The sequence below is a fragment of the Oncorhynchus tshawytscha genome, linkage group LG16 (genome assembly GCF_018296145.1).
Source record: "Oncorhynchus tshawytscha isolate Ot180627B linkage group LG16, Otsh_v2.0, whole genome shotgun sequence".
Lineage (NCBI taxonomy): Eukaryota > Metazoa > Chordata > Actinopteri > Salmoniformes > Salmonidae > Oncorhynchus > Oncorhynchus tshawytscha.
In genome coordinates this window covers 23,303,972-23,328,950 of record NC_056444.1, presented here as the reverse complement: position 1 = coordinate 23,328,950, position 24,979 = coordinate 23,303,972, and the positions used below count along the sequence as shown (strand labels likewise).

The window sequence follows — 24,979 nt, the reverse complement described above, 5'->3', positions numbered from 1 at the left end:
TGGACAAACTAAAGGGTGTGCAATGTGCGTCTATGCCATCGGGTTAGCTACAACCAGTGTTGAAAGTGTTTGGAGTAATGGTTTAAAAGCTATTGAAATGTGAAAAATGTAATTTGTCACTATGTTGACGGTCCCTAACTGCTGTTGGTGGACGTGAGGAAAGCTACAGGCGAATATCCAACCTGAAACTGTTTTTACCTCTGTGTTCCATGCAGATAATCAGTCACCCATTCATATCTTAAGCACCTATATATGGTATTCGCAATGTATGGTAGCGTTTGCATGACTTGCAACTACTGGTAGAGATACTGACCCGGGTATCTTGGTTACTGCCCTGCCCAACGAGGGTGCCTGATCTGTGGGCTTCAGAAGAGGAACAGCTCCCTGCTTTAAGGGCCTGTCATAAACAAACCCCTTCAAATGCTGCAGACTGGCTGTGTTGTCTGAGAAGCAGCTTGCAACTGGACTGCATGGATCTGATGAGCAAACATGAAGGTGAGCCATTTAGAACTATAGGCTACTGCAGATGTGGTATTGAATGAGATACTAACACACTAGTTAGAAATATCTGGTGTGACAGGCCTTTATCACTGCCAAAAATTGTGAACAGACAAACTAGTATCCTTTGCAAATGAATGATTATTTTTCTTGATTTGATGTTTTCTATTGCATTGACACATTTGTTCAATCATTCCCATGTAATTGGTTGTAGGACTTGTGTTCGTGGGGTTTCCTTATCTCACGTCGAGGTTTCACTACAGGCCTTATGGCTGCAGCAACTTTGTCTGTAAAATGTCCCTATTTTGACTAAACGTAATACTTGCAAGACGAGGTGGGATCTTTTTTTGTCGCTGAAATGGATTATGCGACAATTGCGGTGGCAACGCTTTTGTGCGGATTTGTTCATATAAAAACCATCACGCGATGTTTCGTGTTACCACCACGTGGAAAAACATGCAGCGTTTATAGACAGATGGAATACATTATGAACTTTATAACTTATTTAGTGACTTAATTTATGGTGGTTAGGTGCACGGCAATGAGCTTCATGCACATTTCCACTAAATATCGAGGGTGGGCTATTTGAATTATGCTGGTGACATCGGTGCTTGGCTACCAATAATAAAATAGAAGTGATCTGGCGTTTATCTATCCGGCTGATGGCGATATTGAGTCGTTTCATTTGATTGTCCAAGTGAATGCATGCAGATGGCTATACACTTTTATCCGCTGTGGATTGGTTCGTGAATAAACAGTCTTCATTCAGGCTCCAAAGACATATATTTCCTCCTAAATTCGATTGAATGAAAAGGCGGAAAAATACGGAAAATATGACTACTTGGTGATACAACATTTTCCACCAGCATGTGGCGAATGCCTAGTCCCGGATATTACGTTCAGTCAATCAGGTTGCTGAAGTCCGTTGTTTACCCCTGGCTGAACTAGGGAAGTATTAGCCATAGCATGGTGATGGAAATGGTGCTTTATAAAGAACGTATGCATATTTCCCTTTTTTATATATTTTTGTCTTCTCGCCATTAAATCGAGTTAAGGAGGTAATCGTCATCTTTGCAGCCTGAATAGAGAATGGTTTATGTACAAACCGGTCCACAGGGGAAACGAGTGTATAGCTCGTATGCATGCATTCCCTTTGTACAGTAAGATAAAACAACTTAATATCCATATCAGTTTTTGTGACAAAACCATTGGTAGAGTTGAAAATGTGATGGAAATCAATTTAACTTAGATTTTTTTATTGCATACATGGGAACTTAACCACAAAAGTGTGTGTGTATTTATTTATTATAATATTTTTTTGTAATTATTATAATAAAATAAAAATGCTCTTACTGCACCTGGTATTCCCATGTGGTCATCGTACCAGTACTAACATAATTTTTTTTACCCGTTTTCTCCCCGAATTTGATCCCTTGGCTCATCTCTGCAACTCCTCAATGGGCTCGGGAGAGGCTAAGTGTCCATCGAAACATGACCCACCTGGTCGCCTACTTCTTATCACACTGCTCTCTTGACCAGAATGTCAGCCGCACCAATGTGTCGGAGGAAACACAGTTCAACTGACGACTGGAGTCAGCTTGCAGGCGCCGGCCCTGTCACAAGGAGTCGCTAGAGCAAGAGGAGCCAACAAAAGCCCTACCGGTCAAACCATTCACTACCCCGGACGGCACTGGGCTAATTGTTCGCAGACCAATGGGGCTCCCGGTCACAGCCGGTTGTGCGGTGCAGTGCTTTTGACCGCTGCGCCACCCAGGACCAAAAGTTTTTTTTTTTAATGTATACTGCATTATCACTCACGGCCTTTTATACACAACAAGTCAGTGTTGATGAACACACCTCTGGAGGGAACATTTGCATATAGTTTTTATACAGATTTTAGAATATTCACATGAAAATCTCTTTCGCCAGTTGGATGGAAACCTAGGTATTGTAATCAATTAATCATTCACTTGTGTCATTGCTTCCACCAGGTAAAAGCTAAACTATGTGGCTGCCTGTTGGCTCTGGGTCTTGGAGTAGGCCTCTCCCAGTACCCGTCTAAAAGTCACACAAAGCATCACATCCAGCAGGGCAGGTCAACCATAGTCCACCTGTTTGAGTGGCGCTGGAATGACATAGCTGAAGAGTGTGAACGATATCTGGGACCCAATGGATTTGATGGAGTGCAGGTAGGCTCATGTGTTTTTCTACCAGGCAACAGTACAGTAAAATCACATTGTATTTCTGTTGGACGACCGCTTCTACTTTTAAAGTCTATTACACCATTTAGGTATAAGATCTGATGACCCAGCCTCCACTGTTAACCCTACTGATAATATAGATAATGTACATACAGTATAGATGCACATCAATGGAGGCTGCTGAGGGGAGGACTGCTCATAATAATGGCTGGAATGGAGTCAATGGAATAGTATCAACCACTTGTGTTTGGTACCATTCCATTAACTCCATTCCAAACATTATGATAAGCCGTCCTCCCTTCAGTAGCCACCGCTGGAATGGAATAAATGGAACAGTATCGAACACATCAAACATGGAAACCACGTTTGACTACATTCCATTTATTCCATTCCAGCCATTACAGTGAGCCCACCCTCCAATAGCTCCTCTCACCAGCCTCCACTGATGCACATGCACAGTAGGTATTCCTCATAGAAACTGACTGATAAGTGATACATTTTACAGACTATATTCTTCATAGAAATGTTTTGTACTAGATCTCCCCTCCCAGTGAGAACGTGGTGGTGACTAAACCATGGAGACCGTGGTGGGAGAGGTACCAGCCAGTCAGCTACAACCTCTGTTCCCGCTCTGGAACCCAACAGGAGCTCCAAGACATGGTCTGCAGGTGCAACAATGTCGGGGTAATGATGATGGAACAGGATTCCTTTGAATTCATTTATAGAAGGAAAAATGGACATGGTTATATACATTTTGAGAAAGATGTCTTGGCTCAATCATTTCTCATCTCATTTGTTATCATCTCATTGGTTATGCAATGGGTTATTGCAATGGATTGCTTGAGAGGAGACATAATTTAACTCATTTGTATGAGAGGGATGTACCAAATTTCTGTTTTAATTGTTAAGGAAGGAACAGGACTGCCTACAGATACTGCATGCGTTTTGACCTCATTGTGTAAATATATTTGAATAGTGTGAACGAGAGCCTTAAATTAAGACACAACATGTAGTATTCACACCCTCTGACTTTTTCCACATTTTGTTGTGTTACAGTCTGAATTTAAAATGGATTAAATTGAGATTTTGTGTCACTAAACTACACACAATACCCCATAATGTCAAAATTGAATTATGTTTTTAGATTTTCTTTTACAAATTAATTAAAAATAAAAAGCAGAAATGAGTCAGTAAGTATTCAACCCATTTGTTATGGCAAGCCTAAATAAGTTCAGGAGTAAAAATTTGCTTAACAAGTAAAGTAAGTTGCATGGACTGCAATAATAGTACTTAACAGGATATTTGAATGGCTACCTCATCTCTGTACTTCACACATACAACTATCTGTAAGGTCCCTCAGTCGAGCAGTGAATTTTAAACACAGATTCAACCACAATGGCCAGGGAGGTTTTCCAATGCCTCGCAAGGAAGGGCACCTATTGGAAAGAAGGGCACCCATTGGTACAGTAGATGGGTAAAACAAAAAAACAGACATTGAATATCCCTTTGAGGATGGTGACCTTATTATTTACACTTTGGATGGTATATCAATATACCCAGTCAATACAAAGACACAGGTGCCCTTCCGAACTCCGTTGTCGGAGAGGAAGGAAACCGCTCAGGGATTTCACCATGAGGCCAATGGTGATTTGAAAACAGTTACAGAGTTTAACTCTTGGAACCACCCATCCCGGATCCGGGATAATTGTCATCAACTACGCTAAATAGCATAGTGCAACGGTCAAATAATCTTACTAGAAAATATTCAAATTCATGAAATCACAAGTGAAATATAGCGAAACACAGCTTAGCCTTTTGTTAATCACCCTGTCGTCTCAGATTTTGAAATTATGCTTTACAGCGAAAACAATACAAGTGTTTGTGTAAGTTTATCGATATACCAACAAAACATTATGTACACCTAGCGGCAGGTAACTTGGTCACGAAAATCAGAAAAGCAATCAAATTAATTGTTTACCTTTGATCTTCGGATGTTTTCACTCACGAGACTCCCAGTTAGATAGCAAATGTTTCTTTTGTTCCATAAAGATGTTTTTTATATCCAAATACCTCCGTTAGTTTGATGCGTTATGCCCAGGAATCCACCGGAAATAGCGGTCACGACAACGCAGGCAAAAATTCCAAATTATATCCATAATATCGACAGAAACATGTCAAACGTTTTTGATAATCAATCCTCAAGGTGTTTTTCAAATATCTATTAGATAATGTATCAACCGGGACAGTTGGCTTTTCACTAGGACCGGGAGGAAAAATGGCTACCTCTCTGTTTTGCGCAAAAATCACACTGAGAGCCAACAACTGACCACTTACCCAATGTGGACGTTTACGCTCATTCTTCAAAATAAAGGCCTGAAACTACGTCTAAAGGCTGTAGACACCTTAGGGAAGCCACAGAAAAGGGAATCTGGTTGATATCCCTTTCAATGGTCAATAGGGATGCATAGGAACACAGAGGTTTCAAAATAAGAGTCACTTCCTGATTGGATTTTTCTCAGGCTTTCGCCTGCAATATCAGTTCTGTTATACTCACAGACAATATTTTTACAGTTTTGGAAACTTTAGAGTGTCTTCTATCCTAAGCTGTCAATTATATGCATATTCTAGCATCTGGTCCTGAGAAATCGGCCGTTTCCTTTTTGAACGTTATTTTTCCAAAAATAAAAATAGTGCCCTCTAGCTTCAAGAGGTTGTGATAAGAGAGAACTGAGGATGGATCAACAAAATTATAGTTACTCCACAATACTAACTAAATGACGGAGTGAAAAAAAGGAAGCCTGTACAGAATAAAAAATATTCCAAAACTTCAATCTTTTTTGCAATAAGGCACTAAAGTAAAACCGCAAAAAATGTGGCAAAGAAATGAACTTTATCCTCAATACAAAGAGTTATGTTTGGGGCAAATCCAACACATCACTGAGTACCATTCTTCATATTTTCAAGTTTGGTGGTGGCTGCGTCATTTTATGGGTATGCTTTTCATTAGCAAGGAATATGAAGTTTTTTTTAGGATAAAAAGAAACAGAATAGAGCTAAGCACAGGCAACATCATAGAGGAAAACCTGGTTTTGTGTGCTTTCAACAGACACTAGAAAACAAATTCAACTTTCAGCAGGACAATAACCTAAAACACAAGGCCGTATACAATTGAAGTCAGAAGTTTACATACACCTTAGCCAAATACATTTAAACTCAGTTTTTCACAATTCCTGACATTTAATCCTAGTAAAAATTCCATGTCTTATGTCAGTTAGGATCACCACTTTATTTTAAGAATGTGAAATGTTAGAATAATAGTATAGAGTGATTTATTTCAGCTTTTATTTATTTCATTACATTCCCAGTGGGTCAGAACTTTACATACACACAATTAGTATTTGGTAGCATTGCCTTTAAATTGTTTAACTTGGGTCAAACATTTCGGTAGCTTTCCACAAGCTTCCCATAATAAGTTGGGTGAATTTTGGCCCATTCCTCCTGACAGAGCTGGTGTAACTGAGTCAGGTGTGTTGGCCTCCTCGCTCACACACTCTTTTTCAGTTCTGCCCACACATTTTCTATAGGATTGAGGTCAGGGCTTTGTGATGGCCTCCCCAATACTTTGACTTTGTTGTCCTTAAGCCATTTTGCCACAACTTTGGAAGTATGCTTGGGGTCATTGTCCATTTGGAAGACCCATTTGCAACCAAGCTTTAACTTCCTGACTGATGTCTTGAGATGTTGCTTCAATATATCCACATAGTTTTCCTACCTCATGATGCCATCTACTTTGTGAAGTGCACCAGTCCCCCCTGCAGCAAAGCACCCCCTCAACATGGGGGGGTGCTTCACAATTGGGATGGTGTTCTTCAGCTTGCAAGCTTCCTCCTTTTTCCTCCAAACATAACGAAGGTCATTATGTCCAAACAGTTATTTCTTTGTTTCATCAGACCAGAGGTCATTTCTCCAAAAAGTACGATCTTTGTCCCCATGTGCAGCTGCAAACCGCAGTCTGGCTTTTTTATGGTGGTTTTGGAGCATTGGCTTCTTCCTTGCTAAGCAGCGTTCCAGGTTATGTCGATATAGGACTCGTTTTACTGTGGATATAGATACTTTTGTACCTGTTTCCTCCAGCATCTTCACAAGGTACTTTGTTGTTGTTCTGTGATTGCTTTGTACTTTTCGCACCTAAGTACTTTCATCCATAGGAGACAGAACGTGTCTCCTTCCTGAGCGGTATGATTGCTGCGTGGTCCCATGGTGTTTAAACTGGCTTACTATTGTTTGTACAGATGGACTTGGTATCTTCAGGCATTTGGCAATTGCTCCCAAGGATGAACCAGACTTGTGGAGGTCTATAATTTTTTTTCTGAAGTCTTGGCTGATTTCTTTTAATTTTCCCATGATGTCAAGCAAAGAGGCACTGAGTTTGAAGGTAGGCCTTGAAATACATCCACAGGTACACCTCCAATTGACTCAAATGTTGTCAATTAGCCTATCAGAAGCTTATAAAGCCATGACATAATTTTCTAGAATTTTCCAAGCTGTTTAAAGGCACAGTCAACTTAGTGTATGTAATCTTCTGACCCACTGGAATTGTGATACAGTGAATTCTAAGTGAAATATTCTGTCTGTAAACAATTGTTGAAGAAATCACTTGTGTCATGCACAAAGTAGATGTCCTAACCAACTTGCCAAAACTATAGTTCGTTAACAAGAAATTTGTGGAGTGGTTGAAAAACAAGTTTTAATGTCTCCAACCTAAGTTTATGTAAACTTCCAACTTCAACTAAATACACTGGAGTTGCTTACCAAAACGTCATTAATTTTTCCTGAGTGGTCTAGTTACAATTTTGATTGAAATCGTCTTGGAAATATATGGCAAGACTTGGAAATGACTGCCTAGCAATGATCAACAACCAACTTGACAGTGCTTGAAGAATTTAAAAAAATTATGTGGAAATTATTTACCCAGACTTACCCAGAAAGACTGACAGCTATAATCGCTGCCAAAGGTTATTTAAACATGTATAGACTCCGGGGTGTGAATACTTATGTAAATTAGCTATTTCTGTATATTCATTTTTCCAAACATTTGCAAAAATGTCTAAAACATGTTTTCACTCTGTCATTATGGGGTATTCTGTGTAGCTGGGTGAGAATTTGTATTTACACTGAGTAATAATATAAATGCAACAATTTCATTTTATTGAGTTACAGTTCATAAAAGGAAATCGGTCATTTGAAATATATTCATTAGGCCCTAATCTATAGATTTCACATGACTGGGAATACTGATATGCATCTGTTGGCAACAGATACCAACAGATACCTGAAAACCAGTCAGTTTCTGGTGTGAACACCATTTGCCTCATGCAGCGTGACACATCTCCTTTCGCATAGAGTTGATCAGGCTGTTGATTGTGGCCTGTGGAATGTTGTCCCGATCCTCTCCAATGGCCGTGCGAATTTGCTGGATATTGGCAGGAACTGGAATACACGTAAATCCAAAGCCTCCAAAACGGGTGACATTTCTGGTGAGTATGTAGACCATGGAAGAACTGGGACATTTTTAGCTTCCAGGAATTGTGTACAAATCCTTGTGACATGGTGAGAAATTAGGTGACGGCGTTGAATGAATGGCACGGCATTGGACCTCAGGATCTCATCACGTTATCTCTGTGCATTCAAATTGCCATCGATAAAACACAATTGTGTTCGTTGTCCCTAGCTTATGCCTGTCCATATCCAGGGTTGTGTGGGTTACTTTCTAAATGTAATCTGTTACAGTTACTAGTTACCTGTCCAAAATTATAATCAGTAACGTAACTTTCGGATTACCCAAACTCATTAACGTAATCTGATTACATTCAGTAACTTTTAGATTACTTTCCCCTTTATAGGCATTAGAAGAAGACAAAAATGTATGTCACCAATTAAACAACATCTATTGCAGGATACATTAATGTTAAAGTTCATATAGCTGGCCATACATGAATGTTAAATTGTACTTTATGGGTCGGTTATGTAGGCTTCTTCTAACCCATCGCTTTCTACTACATATAATAATACGATTCAATTTTATCTTTACATTAAAAAACCAAAGTCTTTCAGAATTCCAGTCATTCCAATAAATGTTGTACCCCTTGATCTTCAAAAATAGGACTTGGAAATATGGAAGTATACATTAGCCAAATTGTTTTACCTGAGCATAACCCCAGAGCTAAGGACTTATTAGCCAGGCCTACTCTGTTTATGATTTTGTCGTTATGGAGGACTGATTGGGCTCATCGATTTGAGTTGAAAAATAATTGTTGTGCTCATGGAATGGCATGCTTTGAGCACGACTGCAAAGAGCTATTTACATGTGTAAAATGAATGCCATATGTTGTATTTGCTATAGGCTTATTGTTTACCTTTTTGTTGGTGACACTTTAATATCTTGATAATGCACCTATTTAAAGGGCACATTTACAGATGAAGCGATAACAAAACGGTCGACCTGCCTCTGTTTTGGTAAAACGCTGAGGAATGGGCCTGGAGAAATGTAACCACTCTCAGATGAATAGACAGAGCTATGGATGCAAGGACTGACCTTCCATTATATCAAAATTATGGTTTTAACCAAGTTATGAGGCTATACATTGTTTGTTTACATTTACAATGTTTACAAACATGTGTAATATATGTATATTTGTGTAATATACAAACATGTGTTATATATATATATATATATATATATATATATATATATATATATATTATATATATATATTACAGTACCATTCAAAAGTTTGGACACACCTACTCATTTAAGGGTTTTTCTTTATTTGTGCTATTTTCTACATTGTAGAATAATAGTGAAGACATCAAAACTATGAAATAACACATTTGGAATCATGTAGTAACCAAAAAAGTGTTAAACAAATCAAAATATATTTTAGATTCTTCAAAGTAGCCAAATGATAGTCCCACTAAGCGCAAACCAAATGGGATGGCGGTTAGAATGCTGTGGTAGCCATGCTGGTTAAGAGTGCCTTGAATTCTAAATAAATCACTGGCAGTGTCACCAGCAAAGCACCATCACACCACTACCTCCATGCTTCACGGTTGGAACCACACATGCAGAGATCATTTGTTCACCTATTCTCGGGTCTCACAAAGACACGGTGGTTCGAACCAAGTCTCCTCTGAACAGTTGATGTTGAGATGAGTCTGTTACTTGAACTCTCTGAAGAATTTATTTTGGCTGCAATCAGAGGTGCAGTTAACTCTAATGAACTTATCCTCTGCAGCAGAGGTAACTCTGGCTCTTCTTTTCCTGTGGCGGTCCTCATGAGAGCCAGTTTCATCGTAGTGCTTGATGGTTTTTGCGACTGCACCGGATTGACTGACCTTCATGTCTTCAAGTAATGATGGACTGTCATTTCGCTTTGCTTATTTTAGCTGTTCTTGCCCTAATATGGACTTGGTCTTTTACCAAATAGGGATATCTTCTGTATACCACCTCTACCTTGTCACAACACAACTGATTAGCTCAAACGCATTAAGAATGAAAGAAATTTCACAAATGAACTTTTATCAAGGCACACCTGTTTATTGAAATGCATTCTAGGTGACTACCTCATGACGCTAGATTGAGAGAATGCCAAGAGTGTGCAAAGCTGTCATCAAAGCAAAGGATGGCTACTTTGAAGAATCTCAAATATAAAATATATTTGAATGTGTTTAACACTTTTTTGGTTACTACATAATTCCATGTGTGTTATTTCATAGTTTAGATGTCTTCGCTATTGTTCACAATGTACAAAATAGTACAAATAAAGAAAAACCCTGGTATGAGTAGGTGTGTCCAAACTTTTGACTGGTACTGTGTATATATATAATTTATCTTTCCAAAAATGGATGTAGCAACTACAGATGGCCCCTTTTTTATGTCTATTAAAAGTGTGAGTTCGAGCATGTGTCCATTACGTCTATGGATGTATTTGTTTAATCAGCATGAATTAGATTGCGTAATAAAAGCCCTACTTTTATTTCGTAGTCTGGGATCCTCATATCTGCAGCTGTTGCAAGAGCGCATTTTTTCAACGGCTGTCCACTAGTTTCAAAAACAATGATTGATAGGCACTTTAAATTTCTTGAATTCAACCATTATTGGGTTTAAATACACATTTACATTTATGAACAGCCGTCCACAACAACCACAATCCGTAAGGCGCATATCATAACCCCACCGCCACCATGGGGCACTCTGTTCACAACGTTGACATCAGCATACCGCTCGCCCACACAACGCCATACACACTGTCTGCCATCTGCCCGGTACAGTTGAAACCAGAATTCATCCAGCATGCCAGTGGCAAAGGTGAGCATTTGCCCACTGACGTTGATTACGAAGCAGAACTGCAGTCAGGTCAAGACCCTGGTGAGGATGACGAGTATGCTGAGTATTTATGTATAGAAATTCTTCGGTTGTGCAAACCCACAGTTTCATCAGCTGTCCGGGTGACTGGTCTCAGATGATCCCGCAGGTGAAGAAGCTGGATGTGGAGGTCCTGGGCTGGCTTGGTTGCATGTAGTCTGCGTTTGTGAGGCCGGTTGAGCGTACTGCCAAATTCTCTAAAGCAACATCGGAGGTGGCTTTTGGTAGAGAAATTAACAATACATTATCTGGCAACAGCTCTGGTGGACATTCCTGCAGTCAACATTTTTCCTTTCCTGCAGTCAACCAATTGTACGCTCCCTCAAAACACAAGATGTCTGTGGGATTGTGTTGTGTGGCAGAAGGTGCATCTGTTATAGTGATCATGCTGTTTTATCAGCTTCTTCATATGCCACACTTGTCAGGTGGATGGATTATCTTGGAAAATGAGAAATTAGACTTCCGGCGCCGACAGAGATGGCCGCCTCGCTTCGCGTTCCTAGGAAACTATGCAGTTTTTTGTTTTTTTACGTGTTATTTCTTACATTAGTACCCCAGGTCATCTTAGGTTTCATTACATACAGTCGAGAAGAACTACTGAATATAAGATCAGCGTCAACTCACCATCAGTACGACCAAGAATATGACTTTCATGAAGCGGATCCTGTGTTCTGCCTTTCAACCAGGACAACGGAATGGATCCCAGCCGGCGACCCAAAAAAAACGACTCCGTAAAAGAGGGAAACGAGGCGGTCTTCTGGTCAGACTCCGGAGACGGGCACATCGTGCACCACTCCCCAGCATTCTTCTCACCAATGTCCAGTCTCTTGACAACAAGGTTGATGAAATCCGAGCAAGGGTAGCATTCCAGAGGGACATCAGAGACTGTAACGTTCTTTGCTTCACGGAAACATGGCTCACTGGAGAGACTATCGGAGGCGGTGCAGCCAGCGGGTTTCTCCACGCATCGCGCAGACAGAAACAAACAACTTTCTGGTAAGAAGAGGGGCGGGGGCGTATGCCTTATGGCTAACGAGACGTGGTGTGATGACAGAAACAAACAGGAACTCAAATCCTTCTGTTCACCTGATTTTAGAATTCCTCACAATCAAATGTAGACCGCATTATCTACCAAGAGAATTCTCTTCAATTATAATCACAGCCGTATATATTCCCCCCCCAAGCAGACACATCGATGGCTCTGAACAAACTTTATTTGACTCTTTGCAAACTGGAATCCATACATCCTGAGGCTGCATTCATTGTAGCTGGGGATTTTAACAAGGCTAATCTGAAAACAAGACTCCCTAAATTGTATCAGCATATCGACTGCGCAACCAGGGCGGGAAAAACCTTGGATCATTGTTACTCTAACTTCCGCGACGCATATAAGGCCCAGCCCCGCCCTCCTTTCGGAAAAGCTGACCACGACTCCATTTTGCTGATCCCTGCCTACAAATAGAAGCTAAAAGAAGAAGCTCCCACGCTGAGGCCTGTCCAACGCTGGTCCGACCAAGCTGATTCCACACTCCAAGACTGCTTCCATCACATGGACTGGGATATGTTTCGTATTGCGTCAGACAGCAACATTGACGAATACGCTGATTCGGTGTGCGAGTTCATTAGAACGTGCGTTGAAGATGTCGTTCCCATAGCAACGATTAAAACATTCCCTAACCAGAAACCGTGGATTGATGGCAGCATTCGCATGAAACTGAAAGCGCGAACCACTGCTTTTAATCAGGGCAAGGTGACTGGTAACATGACTGAATACAAACAGTGCAGTTATTCCCTCCGCAAGGCTATCAAACAAGCTAAGCGTCAGTATAGAGACAAAGTAGAATCTCAATTCAACGGCTCAGACACGAGGTATGTGGCAGGGTCTACAGTCAATTACGGACTACAAGAAGAAAACCAGCCCAGTCACGGACCAGGATGTCTTGCTCCCAGGCAGACTAAATAACTTTTTGCCCGCTTTGAGGACAACACAGTGCCACTGACACGGCCTGCAACGAAAACATGCGGCCTCTCCTTCACTGCAGCCGAGGTGAGTAAAACATTTAAACGTGTTAACCCTCGCAAGGCTGCAGGCCCAGACGGCATCCCCAGCCGCGCCCTCAGAGCATGCGCAGACCAGCTGGCTGGTGTGTTTACGGACATATTCAATCGATCCCTATACCAGTCTGCTGTTCCCACATGCTTCAAGAGGGCCACCATTGTTCCTGTTCCCAAGAAAGCTAAGGTAACTGAGCTAAACGACTACCGCCCGTAGCACTCACTTCCGTCATCATGAAGTGCTTTGAGAGACTAGTCAAGGACCATATCACCTCCACCCTACCTGACACCCTAGACCCACTCCAATTTGCTTACCGCCCAAATAGGTCCACAGACGATGCAATCTCAACCACACTGCACACTGCCCTAACCCATCTGGACAAGAGGAATACCTATGTGAGAATGCAGTTCATCGACTACAGCTCGGCATTTAACACCATAGTACCCTCCAAGCTCGTCATCAAGCTCGAGACCCTGGGTCTCGACCCCGCCCTGTGCAACTGGGTACTGGACTTCCTGACGGGCCGCCCCCAGGTGGTGAGGGTAGGCAACAACATCTCCACCCCGCTGATCCTCAACACTGGGGCCCCACAAGGGTGCGTTCTGAGCCCTCTTCTGTACTCCCTGTTCACCCACGACTGCGTGGCCACGCACGCCTCCAACTCAATCATCAAGTTTGCGGACGACACAACAGTGGTAGGCTTGATTACCAACAACGACGAGATGGCCTAAAGGGAGGAGGTGAGGGCCCTCGGAGTGTGGTGTCAGGAAAATAACCTCACACTCAACGTCAACAAAACTAAGGAGATGATTGTGGACTTCAGGAAACAGCAGAGGGAACACCCCCCTATCCACATCGATGGAACAGTAGTGGAGAGGGTAGTAAGTTTTAAGTTCCTCGGCATACACATCACAGACAAACTGAATTGGTCCACTCACACAGACAGCATCGTGAAGAAGGCACAGCAGCGCCTCTTCAACCTCAGGAGGCTGAAGAAATTTGGCTTGTCACCAAAAGCACTCACAAACTTCTACAGATGCACAATCGAGAGCATCCTGGCGGGCTGTATCACCGCCTGGTACGGCAACTGCTCCGCCCACAACCGTAAGGCTCTCCAGAGGGTAGTGAGGTCTGCACAACGCATCACCGGGGGCAAACTACCTGCCCTCCAGGACACCTACACCACCCGATGTTACAGGAAGGCCATAAAGATCATCAAGGACAACAACCACCCGAGCCACTGTCTGTTCACCCCGCTATCATCCAGAAGGCGAGGTCAGTACAGGTGCATCAAAGCTGGGACCGAGAGAAGCTGTTTTTCAGTCTATCTCAAGGCCATCAGACTGTTAAACAGCAACCACTAACACTGAGTGGCCGCTGCCAACACACTGACTCAACTCCAGCCACTTTAATAATGGGAATTGATGGGAAATGATGTAAAATATATCACTAGCCACTTTAAACAATGCTACCTAATATAATGTTTACATACCCTACATTATTCATCTCATATGTATACGTATATACTGTACTCGATACCATCTACTGTATCTTGCCTATGCTGCTCTGTACCATCACTCATTCATATATCTCTATGTACATATTCTTATCCCCTTACACTGTGCATAAGACAGTAGTTTTGGAATTGTTAGTTAGATTACTAGTTGGTTATTACTGCATTGTCGGAACTAGAAGCACAAGCATTTCGCTACACTCGCATTAACATCTGCTAACCATGTGTATGTGACAAATACATTTGATTTGATTTTGATTTGATTTTTTAAAAGGGATCTAAACAAATGTGTGCATTTTGTGCGTATGGAACATTTCTGTGATCTTATTTCAGCTCATGAAACATGGGACCAACACTTTACATGTTTCTATTTTTGTTAAGTATATTTAATCCATTTTGAATTCAGACTGTAACACAAGAAATTGTGGAATACATCATTGGGTGTGTAATACTGAAGGCACTGTATAAGATATGAATAATATTTCAATATAAAGTTCTGGTGTGAATTTCAGGTATGCATGAGGATGTGAACACTTGGAGGTGGGAGCACGGCTGCACTGCACTAAATGCCTTTAGGTCTCTCATTGTAGGTCCATTAAAATAGCATGAACTACAGCCATGAATGGATGTTATATCCGTTTGAATAGTGAAAAACATTTGTGCATCAGTATTAGTGTAGTTATGAACACATCTCCCTCTGCAGGTGAAGATCTATGCAGACGTGGTCATTAATCACATGTGTATGTCTGGCGCGGGCAAGGGGGAGGGCAGACACCGTTCGACCTGTGGCTCATACTTCAATGCCAGCAAGAGGGAGTTCCCATCTGTGCCCTACTCCGCTTCCCACTTCAACGATGACAAATGCACCACCAGCAGCAGAAATATTGAGACTTACCAAGACATTTATCAGGTATTATTTCAGAGAGAAAATAAGAAGCATAACTCCTTGTAAATACCACTAGACACTGATGGAGACGTATTATGTTCTCTCTCTCTGCAAACCTCTTTTAAAAAATAATGTAATGTAATATAAACCCAGAGATCATACACTGTATTGCTTTGGCATTTCAACCCACCAGGTGCGTAACTGTCGTCTGCTAGGTCTTCTGGATCTGGCGCAGGACAAGGAGCATGTGAGGGAGAGGATAGTGGACTACATGAACAGACTGGTGGATATGGGTATAGCAGGTTTCAGGGTGGATGCAGGTAAACACATGTGGCCTGAGGACCTGAAGAACATCTACAGCAGACTTCACAACCTCAACACCACCTGGTTCACACAGGGATCCAGACCACTCATTTACCAAGAGGTGGGATTGAGAAATGTCCATATGTTGACTTATTGTTGTCACGTTCTGACCTTAGTTCCTTTTGTTTTGTCTTTTGTTTTAGTATGGTCAGGGCGTGAGTTGGGTGGGTTGTCTATGTTAGTTTGTCTATGATTTTCTATTTCTGTGTGTGGCCTGGTATGGTTCTCAGAGGCAGCTGTCAATTGTTGTTCCTGATTGAGAACCATATTTAGGTAGCCTGTTTTCCATTGTGTTTTGTGGGTGGTTATTTTCAGTCTTAGTGTGTCTACACCAGACAGAACTGTTTCAGTTGTTTCTTTGTTGTTTGTTATTCAGTGTTCAGTTTTTTCATTAATTAAGATGAACATTTACCACGCTGCGCTTTGGTCCTCACCTTCTTCCACCGACACAATTGTACTTGTATTAAGTATTTATAATATATTTATAATATATATATATATATATATATTTACTTTTTGTCATGCATTTCCTGTAAGTGTCAATTAAACATTAATGCTGCAGATTTAGGAATTTATCGATCAGCTTCTGACACTGAAGCTGTAGGTCTACTGGGGGCACCACGTTTACTTGTGGGATTTAGCAAAAACACTACATATCCAACAGCAACACATTCCCATTTTCTCTTCAAGGTTATCGACCTCGGTGGCGAGCCGATAAAAGCGACAGAATACTCTGGACTGGGCCTTGTCACAGAGTTCAAGTATGGTACTATGCTGGGCTCTGTCATCCGCAAATGGAACCAAGGGAAACTCTCTGACCTCAAGTATGACATAGCATGCCTCCCAAATGGCACCATATTCGCTATATAGTGCCCTATGTTCCCTGCTGGTCAAATCTAGTGTATTATGAATGGAATATGGTACCATTTGGGGGGGGAAACACACATTACAACATATTGCCATGGTCTAAGTATATAAATATGGCAGATTGTATATCAGAAAATTCTCAAATATATGTTGAACCCTCAGCATTAATGACTAAAGTATATTGTCTAGGTTACTACGTAACCCTGGTTTTCTGGTGGAGAGAACAAAACATCACTGATGAGAACCAGCTTGTGATACTGTGAGAATTCAGACTATTCTGAGGTGAAAATTAGCTTCTAGTCTGTTGTTTCAGGACGTGTGGTGAGAGCTGGGATCTGCTGCCCTCAGGCGAGGCATTGGTGTTTGTGGATAACCATGACAACCAGAGAGGGCACGGTGCAGGAGGGGCCTCCGTCCTCACCTTCTGGGAGCCCAGGTTGGGACAAATACTGTAGAATCTGATTATAGATGTTGTATAAGTATAGACAAATTATTTCTATCATATATCCTCAGAATGTATAAAATGGCCGTGGCTTTCATGCTGGCCCATCCCTATGGAGTTACGAGAGTGATGTCAAGCTACCGGTGGGATCAACATGTTGTGGATGGGAAGGTATGCTTTTGACAGTCTAAAACTATATAAAGAAAGGTTCTGGTGACTTAAACTGTTAAACCGCAACACTTTAGATCTTAAACCTCTCACATTGTGTATGACTATGGTCAATGTGACCGCTCGCCTCACGGTTGGGCTGTTCGTCTTGCTACCTGTCTGTCTGTCAGGACCAGAATGATTGGATAGGTCCTCCCAGCTTCCCTGACGGCTCCACCAAGCCTGTCCCCATACAGCCAGACGGCAGCTGTGGGGAGGGCTGGGTGTGTGAACACAGATGGCCCACAATCAGGTGACAGTTTACACCTCCAGATCTCAGTCAGTCAATCATGTTGAATAGTATTGTGTTGACCTACTGTAAAGGGTAACACTTTATTTGAAGGGTACTTTAACAAGGACTTCATAACACGTTCGTAAGCAATGTGTAAAGCATTCTTAAAGTCTGTAAGCGTCTCAAAAATGTGGATGTTGACATAAGCATCTTATGAAAGTGTTATGTGAAGTTTTAATGTAGGTCCCCTTCGAACAAAGCGTTGTCCATCCAGTAATGTGAGTATTTTGGCCTGGTCAATGTACAGTTATTTTGTATGTGTGCTTGATGGTGATTATTATTTTGCTGAACTGCTTTCTCTCTCCTTGTAGAAATATGGTGATGTTCCGTAATGTTGTCGATGGAGAGCCCTTGTCTAACTGGTGGGACAATGGGGGTAACCAGATAGCTTTTGGACGAGGCAACCAAGGCTTCATAGTTATCAACAATGATGACTGGTACGTTTCACCTTATGGAAGAAGTTGTAGATAACACATTAGCATATATTTAAATGAATGCCATTAATTCATTTGTTAGAGGACATTTTGATGGTCCATTTTTGATCGGAAGAGAAGCACTTTTTGACGGAATTGACAAATACTAATAAGGTGATCTCTGAATGGGTAAGGAAATCAATTCCATAACCTAGTAGTCATCCTACAGTACTTGTTTGTAACACTTTGAGCTATTTCCTATTATTCAGTTCCCTGGATGTGACGCTGTTCACCGGCCTTCATAGAGGAACCTACTGTGATGTCATATCCGGTCAGAGGTCAGGGGGGCGTTGCTCGGGGAAACAGGTGACCGTTGGAGGGGACGGGAGAGCACACTTCACCATCAGCGCCTCTGACCCGGACCCTGTCATAGCCATTCACACGCACTCTAAGCTAGAGTAGGAGCTAATAACACTGCACTTTATACCACACTGTGATATTATAGTTTGTGTATCATTACTGTATTTCAAGTGGTCTTTCTATCGAGGTTTGGAAAGATGATGATTAAGAAATAAGGCACGAAGGGGTGTGGTATATGGCCAACATGTGGTATATTGGCCGTATACCACAAACCCCCAAGGTGCCTTATTGCTATTGTAAACTGGTTACCAATGTAATTAGAGCAGTAAAAATACAATGCTGTCATACCCATGGTATACAGTCTGATATACCACAGCTGTCAGCCAATCAGTATTCAAGGCTCGAACCACCCAGATTATACTACAGTGGTGTACTGAGATATAGAAATGTCATGTGTTATTATGGCTCATCAATTTGGGTCGTGAAATGCAAACAACAGCTGTGTAAAAACATCATCAATGTTAATTTCATGTCAGATGTGATCATGCACTATAGATTCTGCATGACTCTTCAAATGTAGCGCTAATATACATACCTTTACATTCATTATATACTGTATGTATGTGTTCTCATTTGTCAAATACAATTAAACGTCCAGTTGGAAATATATCAAGTTCCGTTTGTATTTTTACTGACAACTGTCATGTAGTTTTTCTAAAGCTACCTGGCCATGGCACAATGACGACATAACCAGTTTTACAACCCCTCCTAATATTGCTGATGTGGCTTCACATAGTGTGTAAAGAGAACCCAGCTAACTCTAGAGAGTACTCTTGTAATCAGTTTAACAAGACTTTCCTGGAGCAAATCTGTCAATTCCAAGGTGTGCTTATTCATTATCCAACGAGTGATGGCTTTACTATGCATATTTTATGGCTTTAAACCCTGCAAGTTTCATGAAGTTGTCCAAATGAGTAGCATTTAAAACTGAAATGAAGTCATTCATTTGAATCATTCATAGTGGATGTCTCTGATAAGCATTAGCACCATGGTCATCTGTTTTTGCTTCAGCCAGGAGGTGCTTTTCAATAATGCTGCCCATTGATAAACAACTTTGTAGTCACGGAAAGAGAGAGACACACAGAGACACAGACAGACAGAGAGAGAGACACACACAGACAGAGAGATAGTCACAGGTAGAGAGAGCGTCAGAGAGAGAGAGAGAGAGATACAGAGATATAGTAAGTCACAGAGGAGAGAGAGAGAGAGACACAGAAAGAGAGGGAGACGGAGGGAGAGAGTGAGAGAGACAGAGAGAGAGAGAGTCACAGAGGGAGCTTCCTCATTCAACCAAACATGCTTCTTATGTATTCAGAAGGCTTGGTATAGACATAACACCATAGCTGTGGTACAGTACAGGGCTTGAATTATGCAATCCTTCACCAGCAAAACAACAACACATGGAACAGACATGTCACACTCTCTACAGTAAACTCAATGCATGTGTTGAGAGTATAATGGGGTGGTGTTGTCACATTAGGCTGAGGAATATTCTCACTAGACCCAGCTTGGGAGCACACACACATATCAACACACACAACGATGCTAACGCTACACGGCCCAACACCAGTCCCTTCCTCATCACTCGTCCGGCGCTGTCTGAACCGCCAACTAAATCTCGGCCTCATCTTATCCACTGTAGCCTTGCTTATTCCCCGTAGTGGCATTAGTAGAGCTGTAAAAGCATTTATGGGGGGACAAATGTGGAAGAGGCAATATAAGGCAAATATATATGACCTGCCTGTTGATTTCTCAGGGCCAGAAGGGTGTGGGCAGTGATCAGTATGGATATAACTATTCCCTGGGTAACTCTTCAGGACTAACGTAAGGCGACAGAGCAGCATGTCAAACAGCACGGCAGTGTGTGTGTGTGTGTGCCCGCTGTGACACCATGGTTTTAATATGGCTCAGGTGGCCTTCGGCTCCAAGACAGCCGGTAAGGCGGGCCGGTATCCATCTATGAGTGTGTATCATTAGCCCAGGCCTAGTGGGCCTGACTCAGCTGTGTGTGTGTGTTATTGTTATTTTATTAGGATCCCCATTAGCTGTTGAAAATGCATCAGCTACTCAACCTGATACAGAACAATAATAGACAAGAACAGCACTACACACATTTAAAATATATATTTTTTATTTATTTAACTAGGCAAGTCAGTTAAGAACAAATTCTTATTTACAATGACTGCTTACCGGAAAACAATGGGTTAACTGTCTTGTTCAGGGGTAGAACGACCGATTTTTACCTTGTCAGCTCAGGGATTCGATCCAGCAACCATTTCGGTTCGTAGACCAACGCTCTAACCGCTAGGTTACCTGCCACCCCCAAATAAAAATCTAGAAATGAAAAAGGTCCTGTAGTAACACTGAGAAAGCAGGAAGATCTATGTTCTCAGCCCGCATTCATTCACATCTATCATAGATACATATCTGTTTACATGCAAGTTATTCAAGTGTGTGTGTATTTGTGTCAGGGGTTAACATAGCCATTTGTTTTACAAGATGTTCAGTTTGACCTGAAGAACAGACTGAGTCCCAGGCCTGACTGTGTTTTGAATGTCTTACAGGCATGATAACACTCTTGGGAATGGGAGTTACCACCCACTGGCTCTGTAATACAGGCATAACAACATAGAAATACAATTCACCAAAATAGTCCAGTCATTTCTGTCGAGCCTGTTCAAACGAGAACGATCAAACGGATAGGGAGTGCAACTGAAGGTATTGCATGAATAAAAAATATTGCTATTTCCTCTGACATTATACAACCCACTATTTGCTATCTACTAAACCATATGTAGCACCAACTACCGTAGTGCAACATGTCGCCATTGAATATTGTAATCAATGAGATAGTGTCTCCAGCGATTCCCTTCAGAGCACAGAGAATAATGTTTTCCCACATCTGAGAAGCAAATGCTTCCTTTATTAATGGGATGAATTATGGAACATAATGTTTATCTTTATCTCCCACCTAAAGGGGGATTCCTCATAGGGGATGTATGAAGATGACCTGACAGCATACTGATGAAGAGAGAAAGGGAGGGAGAGGATGGGAGAGGGAGACCGCGTAAGAGAGGAGGAAGATTCTTTCTTGAGAAATGGCTCTTTGCCAAGAAGCTATTTTTGTTTTGGACCATTTTAATTGAAAACAATCACAGTAAGGTACTTCATTTTTTACCCAGAGATGATTTGATATTGAGATAAAAACGGCTGCATTGGACCTTTAAGGGAGAGATTTCTAGCTTTCTAGCTCCCAGCATGCAAAGCTCCAGACAGGTATGCATTACTTTGGGGCCTCAAACCTCAACAGAACTTTGGTAAACTTTTAACATTGTGCTCCGCTCTCTCGCAGCGTGTGTAGAGAGAGCAGCCGGACGGCCTGGTTTCTTATAGAAGTTGGGTAGGAGCCATCGCAGGGTGATGATGTAACCTGGGATTTCCACCCTCAATATTGTCCAGGAGATCGATGTGGTGAGTTAAACCTTCGTTGCACAGTGTGCAATCGGCTGTGAGCCTAAAAAAATTAAAATGTCAATTGAAATAATCCAACAGGTTTTCTTTCGCTGTGCCAGAGTCAATAACAAAAGGGTAATCTAGGCCCACTGGTAGAATTAGATATGAATCCTTAAATAAAGATGAATTAAAGCAACAGGAACACAGAGAGACGTATGACCTTGAAGAGTGAGATGTTTGAGGAAAGTCCTACTCATTTCTCTGGAGGGAGTAAAGTTTCTGCGCGTAACGCATGTACAGGATTCGGACCTGGGTTCAAATACTATTTGAAATGATTTCAAATTCTTTAGCTGTCCTTGATTGAGCTTGTCCGTTGCAAAGGCTACAATTAACACTCAAAGTATAAAATAAAAATTCTAATAGTATTTGAACCCAGGTCTGACAAAATCCTATCGAGTTCCTACAAACTCACAACTTCATTTTTGTGCATTACATTGTCAAGCCTGATGGTGTTAACCTCAGCACCCGTATGAAGTTCAACACTGTTTTCTCAGTCATGAACATTACTCCAGTCTCTGCACTCATCTCCTAGGCCAACAGGTCTTTGTAAAGTCTGCCCGCCTCACCAACCATGTTGATAGACAGTCAACCAGCACCTGGTAATTAGCCATGAATATTAGCTGGGAGGGAGCAGCCCAGCCTGGGTAATTTCATCTAATGCTCATCTAATGCATTTACATATTCCTGTTAATTTACCACTGTGTGATTGAGAAAGCTGTGTGTGTGTGTGTGCGCATACTTTGTATATGTGTGTGTGTGTGTGTGTGTGTGTGTGTGTGTGTGTGTGTGTGTGTGTGTGTGTGTGTGTGTGTGTGTGTGTGTGTGTGTGTGTGTGTGTGTGTGTGTGTGTGTATGTATGTATGTATGTATGTATGTATGTATGTATGTATGTATGTATGTATGTATGTATGTATGTATGTATGTATGTATGTATGTATGTGTGTGTGAGTGTGCGCGCGCATGTGTGTGCACACTCCCACTTCCAATGAGACCCCCATAAATCCTAGGTCTTTGCTCTGTTATTATTTAGGAGCTGGCTGGGCCAGACTCGGACTCAGACATATGAAGGGGAGAAGTCAATCACACATTACATTAGGGCTAGTTGAGCTGCTCTTAGCTCTATATGAGACGGGTAGCTGAGCTGTCCCTTTCATTTTGATGAGATCTAGTATCCCCTTCCTGTCTGTTTGTCTGTCCATGTCTGTAAGTCAGGCAGTTTCCCAGCCAAACAGGTTTATCATCTAAGCCTCTAATAATCTTCCTTGTTTATGAGAGGTCAAGTTAAATAAAATGGCAGATCAATTTAAAGGGCTCCACTCTCTTGTGTTTCTCAATCGTCTGTGGCCTCAAAGTCACAGACATACAATTTGTTTTGCAATATTGAGAAATAATAGCTTTTCCGTGGTCGTCAGTGTGTGTGTCAGTTACCCTCAGAATTGCATTACGGAGGTTTGTTTAAATGGGAGCAAATCGATACTATCTACCTTCAGATACCCCGACTGTCTCTCTCTCTCTCTCTCTCTCTCTCTGGTCTGCCATAGCAACCAGGCGTATTGATCCAGGTCTGCTGCACATATGGAACATCCCATTGTAGCATCTCCATCTCTCTCTCTCTCTGTCCGTCACTCTCTCTTTTTTGTTCTCTCTCTCTCTCCTTCTCTCTCCCTCTCTCCCTCCCTGTCTGCTTCTCTTCCTCTCTCTCTCTTTCTCTCTCTGCTTCTCTTCCTTTCTCTCTCTCCCGCTCTCTCTCTCTCTCTCTACTCTCTGTGAAAGGGAAGATAGCATCAGGCAGACATTTAGCTGAACTGGGAGTCACTGACATCAAACATGAGTGGTTATTAAGCTCAAGCATGACACAGTAGATAATTGTTCTGCTGCCAATATGAACAACTCATACACATTATGTCCATCAAGAAAGGATTCTCATAGAGGAGTTATTACTACTGTGTTTGTATGCATGCATATTTGTTCGTGTGTGTGCATGCCTGTATGTACAGTTGATGTCGGAAGTTTGCATACACCTTAGCCAAATACATTTAAACTCAGTTTTTCACAATTCCTGACATTTAATCCCAGTAAAAATTCACTGTCTTAGGTCAGTTAGGATAACCACTTTATTTTAAGAATGTGAACATGTCAGAATAATAGTAGAGAGAATGATTTATTTCAGCTTTTATTTCTTTCATCACATTCCCAGTGGGTCAGAAGTTTACATACACTCAATTAGTATTTGGTAGCATTGCTTTTACATTGTATAACTTGGGTCAAATGTTTTGAGTAGCCTTCCACAAGCTTCCCACAATAAGTTGGGTGAATTCTGGCCCATTTCTCCTGACAGAGCTGGTGTAACTGAGTCAGGTTTGTAGGCCCCCTCTTACACACGCTTCTTCAGTTCTGCCCACAAAGTTTTGATGGGATTGTTGTCCATAATAAGCCATTTTGCCACAACTTTGGAAGTATGCTTGGGGTCATTGTCCATTTGGAAGACCCATTTGTGACCAAGCTTTAACTTCCTGACTGATGTCTGGAGATGTTGCTTCAAAATATCCACATAATTGTCCTCATGATGCCATCTATTTTGTGAAGTGCACCAGATCCCTCCTGCAGCAAAGCACCCCCACAACATGATGCTGCCACCCCCACAACATGATGCTGCTACCCCCACAACATGATGCTGCCACCCCCGTGCTTCACGGTTGGGATGAGGTTCTTTGGTTTGCAAGCCTCCCCCTTTTTCCTCCAAACATAACGATGGTCATTATGGCCAAACAGTTCTATTTTTGTTTCATCGGACCAGAGGATATTTCTCCAAAAAGTACAATCTTTGTCCCCATGTGCAGTTGCAAAACGTAGTCTGTGTTTTTTTATGGCGGTTTTGGAGCA

At 41.7% G+C, this 24,979-nt stretch overlaps 1 protein-coding gene across 3 annotated transcripts in view; it reads left to right on the top strand.

Moving 5' to 3' along the window:
- The window catches only part of LOC112215526 (alpha-amylase), a 29,283-nt gene extending 10,091 nt beyond the window's left edge, over positions 1-19,192 (top strand). The window contains exons 2-12 of one of the 3 annotated variants that reach the window (XM_042298994.1): positions 216-495; positions 2,490-2,687; positions 3,237-3,383; positions 15,454-15,603; positions 15,773-16,003; positions 16,633-16,766; positions 17,123-17,245; positions 17,323-17,422; positions 17,590-17,711; positions 18,062-18,187; positions 18,433-19,192. In XM_042298994.1, the coding sequence (XP_042154928.1) occupies positions 490-495; positions 2,490-2,687; positions 3,237-3,383; positions 15,454-15,603; positions 15,773-16,003; positions 16,633-16,766; positions 17,123-17,245; positions 17,323-17,422; positions 17,590-17,711; positions 18,062-18,187; positions 18,433-18,625 (1,530 nt within the window). In that variant the 5' untranslated portion in view covers positions 216-489 and the 3' untranslated portion in view covers positions 18,626-19,192. Of the gene's footprint in view, positions 1-16; positions 496-2,489; positions 2,688-3,236; positions 3,384-15,396; positions 15,604-15,772; positions 16,004-16,632; positions 16,767-17,122; positions 17,246-17,322; positions 17,423-17,589; positions 17,712-18,061; positions 18,188-18,432 lie in introns of those variants that run through there. The other 2 variants (XM_024374613.2, XM_024374614.2) reach the window with 2 other exon arrangements.
- The last annotated feature ends 5,787 nt before the right edge of the window (positions 19,193-24,979 follow it).